Here is a 9,781-nt window from a genome sequence, read left to right as displayed (position 1 = left end):
ACCAACAGCCACAGTGACTACCACAATGCTTTTGAGAACCACTGCCCAGCCCAGAGGGATGGGGTAGACAACAGGAGGGGGCAGGAGGCAGAGGGGACCAGGAGGACACAGAGGGGCCTGCATGGCGTGAGATCCTAAGTCAGTGTGCAGGGCCGAGGCTGGAGGAGCCCTCTGCCCCTTGCTCATCTGGACCCGACCCAAACTCATCCTGGCCACTGTGCTCTGGAGGCCAACAGCCAGCGCTTCGAAGGGGTGAAAGTCCCTGCTATCAATTTGGATGGTGACCGAGAATGTGACCTGCCGTTCTGGCCTCCAGCTGACGGGCCCAAGTATTTCTCTGGTTCCACCCCTCCTGCTCTGCTGGTTTCAGGGATCTACTGGATTCTTCTCACAGTTTCAGGAGCCCCAGGCAGTGTGAGCTGTGCTCTCACCCTGGCCCTTTCCTGGTGCAGCCACCACCGACCCACACCACTCCCCCCACCTCCATCTCACGGGTTTACTGTTACTGCTGATCTCAAAAGCAGCAGCTCTGTCCATTGTCCTCCAGGTCCCCGGGCTGCAGACACATAGCTCCAGCAGCAGTGGTGTCTGTGCCGACCACGCCACCTCCTGTCCCTGCAGAGGCTGCTGGCAGCGTCCAGTGCTCCAACGCCCAGCTTTCCGACCACAGCCCCTTTCTCACAGGAGTCCTGGCAGGGAAGCCGAGTGGCCACACTGCAGTCCCATCAGTGTCCTTTCAGAGTGGCCCTCCCTCCCAGCCAGAGCCTCTGCAGGCACAGGTCCTCTGCCCCAAATACTCTCACCCCCACTCTCCTTCCCATCCTCTTCAACCCTTGGTGACCCCTCTTCAGTTGAGCCTTCCTTTACTCCTCACATTAAGCCAAGCCCCTGATATAAGAGCTCTCTCCTTAATGCTGGACTGGCAGGAAGTGATGGAGGATCCAGAAGAATCAATACCCACGGGTCAAAGCATTTCCAAAGAGCAAGCACATTCTTCATGTGCCTCGTGAGAACTGGTACCTCGCCCGACAGGCTGCTCACACATCCTTGTGCTCTTCAGAGGGCCCATCAGACACTGGGCCCTAGTGAGGAAGCCTCTGTGTGTGTCCAGCTTCCCCACTAAGGTCAGGGAGGTCAAGGTCATGCTGACCTGAGTGGCATGGAAAGGAACGTTCTCCTTTGTTCTGTTTACCTTGGTTGACTCACCTTGCTCCTATCACGGCCGGCCGGCATTTCCTTGTCGGTGAGGGTCTGGTCCTCGCTGTGGGCCACGGAAGGCAAAGCCCATGAGTGCTCTCCGGGGGGCAGTGTCCCTCAGTCCAGCTGCGGGGAATCACTTCCCAAATCAACCCTCAGGGAGCCTTGTCTCAGCTCTGCGTTCGGGGGGGGTCTGCAGGCTCCAACAGGTCACTTCTGGTTGGTGGAGGCCTCGGGCTTTTGTGCAGAGTAATGGGAAGCCCTTGAAGAGCTGGAAGCAGGTGCTTGATAAGATCTGTATTCCTAAGGGCTGTTCTGGCTCAGTGTGGAGAGGGGGCAGGGGCAGTGCCACAAGGGCAAACACAGGAAGACCACCTGGAAGCTCTTGCAGGAGGGAAAATGTGAGGTAGCTGGGAGAAATGTTTGCTGTCTCGCTGTTTCTCTCTGTCTCTCTGTTTATCGATGACCCTCTCTCATACCTGCAAACAGGCCCTTCTGATCTTAATCAGCCTCATGTCCTACAGTCAAACCTGGGTCCCAGCTGCTGGGCGAGGAAGCTGCCTGTGTCCAGCCCAAGCCACCTGTGCAGAAGCTTCCCCCGGGTGTCCCAGGGGAGCTTACGGGGCACCGAGGTCTCAGGGACTTGACTGGACAGGAGAGTGGGAGCCCAGTGAGCGAGCAGGAGGAGCAATGGAAGATTTGCTCCCTGAGTTCCTGGAGGATAGGCTCATGGGGAAGGGAAGCCAGGAACCCAGAGCCCAGATGAGCCCAGTAATCCACACCAGAATGGCTCAGTGTACCAGTCCATCTTATTGAACCAAAGTCTACAGAACACAAGGTGGGAGAAACAGAGGGTCTAGAATATCATCGTGTCCACACCACCTACCCCACTGATGGAGAGGCTGTGTCTCAGGGCCCGATTGGTAGATCTCCTTGACCTGCTGGGAGTATCTGCTTTCCCTTTCCCTTTCCCTTTCCCTTTCCCTTTCCCTTTCCCTTTCCCTTTCCCTTTCCCTTTCCCTTTCCCTTTCCCTTTCCTTTCCTTTCCTTTTGCAGTTTCATTGTAATTTCATTGGTCTCTCAGAGCACCTGGCCCCAATGAGTACCAGCAACTTGTCAAATGTTCTACCCACTCCATTGTCGTCACCACCAACATCATGGCCCCCATCATCATCATCATCATCATCAAGAAGTCACTGCCTATAGTGGATAATATTGTAATAACTCTGAATGATGCCACATGTCTGCTAGACTTAGTGGGTGATCACTTTCTAATCACTAGATTGTACACTTGAAACTAATATAATAATTGTATGTCAACTGTAAGTGAAAAATAAAAAAAAATTTTTTAAAGTCAATCCCGGGGGGTGGGGTTGGGGGTGTCCCAGGAGAGGTCAATGGGGGATAAAGGAGACTTATGTAATACTTTAAACAATAAAGAATTTAAATTAAAAAAAATAAAGGACATACAAATCCTCTGGCTACTAATGCAGTTCTTTAAGAACATACTTTATTATGCACTAGAGGCCTGGTGCATGAAATTCATGCATTTGGGGCGGGGGTGGGAGTTGTCCCTCAGCCCAGTTTGCAACCTCTCCAATCTAGGACCCCTCGGGCCTAAATTGGCAGTCAGACATCCCTCTCACAATCCAGGACTGCTGGCTCCCAACTGCTCGCCCTCCTGCCTGCCCCTAACCGCTTCTGCCTGCCAGCCCGATCATGCCCTAATCACTCCCCTGCAAGCCTGATCAATGCCTAACCGCTTCCCTGCCGGCCCAATTACCCCCAACTATCCTCCCCTGCCAGCCTGGTTGCCCTCAACTGCCCTCCCCAACTGCCCTCCCTCTCCTGCAGGCCCAGTCACGCCCAACTGCCCTCCCCAACTGCCCTCCCTCTCTTGCAGGCCCGGTTGCCCCCAACTGCCCTCTCCTGCAGGCCTAGTCACCCCCAACTGCCCTCCCCTGCTGGCCTGAAGGCCACAACTGCCCACCCCTGCCGGCCATCTTGTGGTGGCCATCCTGTGACCACATGAGGGTGGTCATCTTGTGTGAGGGTGTGACAGTCAGTTTGCATATTACCTCTTTACTATATAGAATATGTATTTGAGCAGCTTCATTCATAACTCTAAAAGCCATAATTGTACCTAATTCAACACAAATCTGAGATTGTAAGGTCCATGAAGGTTTTTTATCTTTGTTTCCTGATGTATCTCCAACACCAAACATTTAATAGTATATTTCTAGATTTATGCCTTGAGCTCGGTAATTGAAAATTTGTTCTATCATTCTTATTGCATTGACAATGTAAGGTTTTGTTAGGGACTGAAAGAGAAAATAAGAGGAAGCATGAATTACCATATATTAATTGGTTATTATTTATAACAGTGAGAACTTCAATGCCTTTAGCTTGTGCCTATGCAGGTATAGAAAATGAATAATAAACAATTCATTATCTTTTAGAATTTATTTTCTTAATGAGGTATGAATAACTAACTACTGTCTGTCCAATAACATATGTAAATCTCTATCTCAGACATAAAAAAATTTCTGTAATCTCTTCTTTTGCTTGGGTAGATGTGATCATACTTGAGTCTCTTAAATAATTGCTTGGATCACTCCTATGCCACCCATAGTGTTTCAAGGTCAATGTACTTGATCTATTCATATAGATATGTTGCTCCATCAGGGAATGGTTAAAACACCTGTGATTATAGTTTTAGCTATTTGGTTACACAATCATTACTATTTTTCATTAAACTATATATAGTAATTTTAAAAAAAGTCACTGCCTACCTAAGATGTACCGCTGGAAGACAAAGGTGAGCTGGAACTGGAAAGCAGGGCTAGAGACCAGGACCAGGGAGAGACGGGGTTCCTGCTAGGATGGTGAACCCTGGGAAGGGCCAATCCAGGAGCCACTGTAACTCCCATGTCCTAACAACACAAACTCTTTCTCCTTCTTCCATTGTCAACTTTTTGGTAGTCAGAGCCTTCTCGGTGCTTATTCCTCCACTTCTCTTTCTTTATTCATGACCCCAATGTCTTTTTAGTCAAAATAAAGTCCCCCCTCTACCCCCACCCCCACTCTCTTTCCCCCTCTCTTCCCTGATTCCAGGCTCCAGGTTCCTTCCTTCTCTTTGGCCCACCAGCCATCTGCATGAACCCCTCCTTTGCTGTGCTCAGCTATAGAAATACCAAACTTCTTAACACACAGTTCCATCCATTTTATCTCGCTGGCTTTCCCCCTCTAACAAGGTAAGTCCACACCTTTGTCTCCCACACACCCTGCTCCCTGCACTGTCTGGGGATCATGGAGTCAGGTCCTCCTGTAGACTTGTGTGAATTCGGGTGAGTTCTTCCAATTTCCTCTCCAGCTCCTGGGCCTGCTGCCTCAACTCTTCCGCCGACTGAGCCTTTGCGCCCTCATGTAAGTGCACTGACTCTTTCACTAGCTGAATTACATCCATGAGAAGGAATATACCTGCCGTGGCTGCACCAAAGACCCTGGCTTCTTTGCTCATGGCCAGAGCAGTGCCTCCAAAAGCTTTCTGCACCTGCTTGCTGCTTCGGGCTGAGACTGTCCCCATGCGCAAGAAGCGCATGGCCTTGGCTGCTAAGCGAGGATTGGCTTTGGCCAGCTTGAAGGCACGGGCATTCTTCACAATGTCTTGCAGGGATTGGAAGCACTTCGGTGCTAAGGAAGCAATTTTGGGTGTGCTGCAACGTAGAACCTCCTCAACCATCTTCTCTGTGTCACTGCCGGTTGACAACAGGCGGCTGGCTTCGGCTTTTGCTGACGCGTTCTTTGAGGCTTCCACAATGCTGGCAGTCACACCGGTCACAGCAGCTGCTGCCCCCAGTCCCAACCCAGTTGCTGAAAGCACCAGAGTAGCTCCTGCTGTCACAGGTGCCAGAGCCAGGCCAGCGATGGTCAGAATGCCAGACACAGCGCCCGCGGAAGAGGCCGCCACTTTGGAGATGGTGCAGTCCCTGTGTACCTTGTCAACCTCATCAGCAAGTGCGTAGAGCTTTCGTATGCGCTCCTCAAGGTCCTGTTTCACCTGAGGAAACTCCTTCATAAAGCTCTCCCGATGCAGCTGGTGTGCTGAGGGCATGTCTTTGTCCTCCAGGGCCATGAGTGTTTTCAGCTCGCTCAAGTCTGCATAGAGTGCATCTGCCTCATCCCTGTAATAATGAAAGACAGGGGATTAACCAAGGCAGGTGTATGAATCACTAAGGCTGAGACCTGGGTTGGATGAGCTGGTGCGGGAAGCCCTGTCCTCTATGGTGGGAACGTGTGGGTCTACCCAGAATCTCTCAGATGACCTCTGGTCAGGGTTACTCCATGGAGAAGAGAAGAGGGTCCCAAATGGAGGTCAGGAGCCCTCCAGCTCCCAGACAGGGTTGGAGGACATAATTACCCAGGGCCCTCTACCCCCAGCAGTGAGGGAATCAAATCAGGGAAGGAAGAAATGTGTCCCCCATAGTGCCCCCCTCCCCCCCCACGGCCCTCCACTAGGCCCCTGGCCTCCTCAGTCCTGTGCCCAGATGCCTCAGCTGCCTCATTCTAGTCCAGCCTTGCTGTCAAGCTTTCCTACCAGTCCTCCCACCTGAACTACCCTTGCTCCATCCAGATGCCGGGCTCTGACCCTGCTCCAGGCCTCTCTGGGCCTCCAGACAGGATGACTACACCTGCTGCTTCGCCCTTGCCCTGCAGTTCACCCCAAGGCCTTCACCATAGTCCTATCAGACAGACTTGCTATTCCATTGAAGAGGGAGATGACATAAGCCCAGAGCTGGGCAGAGATACACTCAGGATTCAACCCAACACAGTGCCGCTTCCCTCCAGCTCTCCGCCTTCCAGGCCAGCAGGACCCTGCAGAGTCTGTACAATCCCTTTCTTAGGGAGAGCAGGCTCTCTAGCCAAAATCCCCAGGCACACACACTGTGCCAGGATTTTTCTGGCTTGTCCCAAAGGAAGTCCTGTGTGGCTCTCACGTCCAACAGGAAGACCCTTGGGCCCTGTCTATTCCCAGCATCTTTAAAAGTTCATGTCAAGTGTCCACCTACTATGTGTCAGTCATTAGGCTAAACAGTTCACATGTATTGTCTTATTTTCCTCACAATGAAATAGAACAGATGAGTAAGACAGAGAGTGGTTAAGTAAGGAGCCCAAGGTCACCTAACCCTCCCCCTGCAGGTCTCATCTCTTCTCAACCCGAGCCCCTTCTTTGCAAGGAATGATATGAAGGAAATGTTCCTCATGGACTGTTGAAAAGGAACTTCTTCAACCCCATGCTCAGAACCCTGCCTGGAGGAGTGTGCCTGCCAGAGGAATCTAGATGCAGGGGAGATGGTGTGACAACACAGGCATCCCCGGGAAGTTACCTGGACAACTTGGCCCCAGTCACAAATCTTTTCCAGGCTTCATCACTCAGCAGGCGTTGAAGTTTCTCTTTGTTCCTTGGGTCCATTAAATACTCAATGACATCAACAAAGTCTTTGCCCTCTAGATGGAAAGAAAAAAGAATAAGGTTAGAAGAAATCTAATGGAATTGAGTATAAACAAGGTGATTAAATGTTCATCTTTCTGAGCAGCTATCACGTGGGGGAGTTTTTAAAAAGATCTTGGGAACTTTTGGTGACTCAGCTGGTGTTATGGACTGACCTGCCCCCCCAAATTTATATATTGCAGGTCTGACACCCCATGTGACTGTACTTATTCATTTATTTTTATTTTTTAAAATATATTTTTATTGATTTCAGACAGGAAGGGAGAGGGAGAGAGAGATAGAAACATCAATGATGAGAGGGAATCCTGATTGGCTGACCCCACATTGGGGTTCAAGCCCACAACCTGGGCATGTGCCCTTGTCCGGAATCGAACCTGGGACCCTTCAGTCCGCAGGCCGACACTCTATCTACTGAGCCAAAGCGGCTGGGGCTTATTTATTTTTTAACATGCTTTTATTGATTTTTAGAGAGACAGGAAGGGATAAGTATAGAGATGGAAACATTTATATGAAAGAAGAATCAATCAGTTGCCTCCTGCATGCCCACTACTGGAGGTCGAGCCCGAAAGCGAGGCATGTGCCCTGACTGGGAATCGAACCAGTGACCTCTTGGTTCATGGGTCAACACTCAATCACTGAGCCACAATGGCCAGGCCCCATAGGACTGTATTTTATAATTAAGGTTAAATGAGGTCATAAGTGTAAGACCTGATCCAATATGAATGGTGTCCTTAGGAGAAGGGGCAGAGACACCATATCTCTCCCTCCCTCACCTCTTTCTATTTCTCTCTCTCTCTGTATAAATCAATAACTTTTATTAATCTTTTAAAAATTGTGTGACTCTCAGAGATTTGGAGACTCTGGAAGCTCAGATGAGGGACTGGGGGTTGGTGTATATTTTGTGTGTACAGAGACAGGATGGAAATGTGTTTCCTGCCAGATACACACTAGACATATTATTCTTATTTCACAGACAAAGAAGGTGAAACTCAGACTGGAAAAGAAGACCCAAGCCAAGAAGCAGAAACCTCACAAGTGGCATCCAAGGTCACCCATCAGACATTTCTGTACATTAGTTTGAAGCCTCCTTGTAGTTCAAAAACTCATGTGATTTCTGTGTTCTACCCTAGAGTTCACCTATGGGATTTTTTTTAAAATTTGAAAATAATGTTTCAGATCACACGCCACTGGTGGAGTAAAACTACCAGGCAAAGAGGATTCTTCCTGCTTCTCACAGATGCTCCAAGGTGGGCAGTGGAGGGGTGTCTTCAGGTGGGTGGGGGTGGGAGCCTCAGCTCTAATCATGTGATCAATCAGTATCAGCTCTCCCTCCTCTAGGCTGGTCTCAGGGGCCACAGCTCCCTGTGGGCACTTCTGACCCCACCCTCACCCACTCCTTAAACAAGAGGTCATCTTGTTTATCCTCAGGAATCCACCAGCTCCAGCCTCCCTCCGGGACCTGAGAGACTGCTCAGTAGATGGAGCCTACTGATCTGTCCTTTCCTCCCTTATGCTGCAACAGGAACAAGTTTATCTTCTAGGGGGTGCTTTGGTTGCCTAGAAAATGCAGTGTTGATTTTGGTGGGGGGGGGGGAGGGTTGTTTTTTCCTTTTTTGCTTCACACACTGAGGGAAAAAGGAAACCAGGGCTTAGATGGAGGGAACCCAGAGCACTAAATGGGTGTATTTCTTGAATGTGGTGGGTGTGGGTGTGGTGAATAACAAAGCAGGCCTCTGCAGGGAGTCACTGAGATAGTCACACCTTGGTGCGCAGGTGTTTATAATTGGGGCACAGGTCAGGGCCCAGCACAGCTGTGGGAGGTGGCAGTTCTCTGGAGGGGAAGATTTCCACCAGGAACTAGCAGGCTCCAGGTACAGGGGACAAGAAATTCCCACCTCCCATGGGCTGTCCTGGCCTCATTGGAGACATTGCATGAGTTGCAGAAGATGGGAGGCAGTGAGCAGCCTGAGGAGAGAGCCAGGAAGGAGGCCCTCCCACAGACTCCTGGTTGAGGGGACTCCCCTTCGCCCCTCTTGGGGGCTCAGGGACACTCATCAATCCCCTTGGAGGTTCTTGATTCCTGTATAGCTTAACCCAGCTTGGAGGCACCTCCCTCAATTCTAGATCATGAGCAGGAACCAGCTGGAGAGGAGGAGGCTGATTACCTGGGCAGATCCCGTCAGCTTCTGAGCTCATGGTGTCAGCAGTGGGATCTCAGAGTTTCCCCTTCAGCTCACCAGTCTGTGTCCAGCTGGAAGGAGGTGTTGCTTCACCCTTGGGGAAGAGAAAACAAATAGTGGGGTCGAAGGTGAGCCAGCTGAGCAACAGGGAGCAGGGAGGGGCTCTGTCTCTGGTGTTTCTTTCAGGGAAGGAAGCAAGTGCCAGATGGACTCAATGCACTGTGTTTCCCTGTGTGCTGGGCTCTGCCAGCCGCTAGTTAAGAGAAGGTACTCGCCTCACTCCAGCCCACTCCAGCCCACTCCAAGCCAAGTGACAGTCCCGGTGTCCTGTGGGGACACAAGGAGAAGATCCTCAGACAAAGAAACAGACAGCTGAGGAGTCATAAAACCAAAGAAGCAGTAACACCAGACACAAAAGATGGGAAGGAATGTTTTGGAAATGGTTTGAGGTTGGGGACATTTGTGTTGACTAATCACTCAGCTAATATTGATGGTGTGTCTACCACAGGCTCCTTACGAGTTCCCTCACCAAATTCTCTCACACATTCCACGTGGTGGGCGCCATGGTGGCTCCCATTGGAACGTGGAGGAAACCATGACAAAGTCTAGGTTTTCACCTAAACTGGGGTTAGTCCCAGTCTCACAGTAGGGCTAGAGCTAGGACTCCAGCCCAAGTCTTCCTGATCCCAATCCCGTGTTTGTGAGGACTATGTTCTACTCTCTTTTATATACAAAAACATTTATTAATGCATCTGTGTTACTTGTAAATGACTCTTCTCATTCCCAAACGATGTCTTGCACCCTATGCCAAGTCTCTTGTGTTGATAAATTCCTGGGGCTGTAGCTCCCAAGTCTGCACCCTTCTTGCTTATAACACCCTCAATCCCCTAAG

The 9,781-nt window shown here is 50.4% G+C and overlaps 1 protein-coding gene across 1 annotated transcript; it reads right to left on the bottom strand.

Moving 5' to 3' along the window:
• Positions 1–4,314: 4,314 nt before the first annotated feature.
• Positions 4,315–8,974, bottom strand: LOC102437283 (apolipoprotein L3-like). The gene is made up of 3 exons (XM_006108912.3): positions 8,875–8,974; positions 6,585–6,705; positions 4,315–5,381 (listed from the first exon to the last, which is right to left on the bottom strand). The coding sequence occupies exons 1-3, from the start codon at positions 8,903–8,905 to the stop codon at positions 4,505–4,507; spliced, it is 1,029 nt and encodes a 342-aa protein (XP_006108974.1). The 5' UTR covers positions 8,906–8,974; the 3' UTR covers positions 4,315–4,504.
• Positions 8,975–9,781: the final 807 nt, after the last annotated feature.

The sequence above is a fragment of the Myotis lucifugus genome, unplaced genomic scaffold (genome assembly GCF_000147115.1).
Source record: "Myotis lucifugus unplaced genomic scaffold, Myoluc2.0 scaffold_4282, whole genome shotgun sequence".
NCBI lineage: Eukaryota > Metazoa > Chordata > Mammalia > Chiroptera > Vespertilionidae > Myotis > Myotis lucifugus.
Note: the sequence above shows the minus strand (reverse complement) of the source record. Positions and strands in the feature narration are given on the sequence as shown.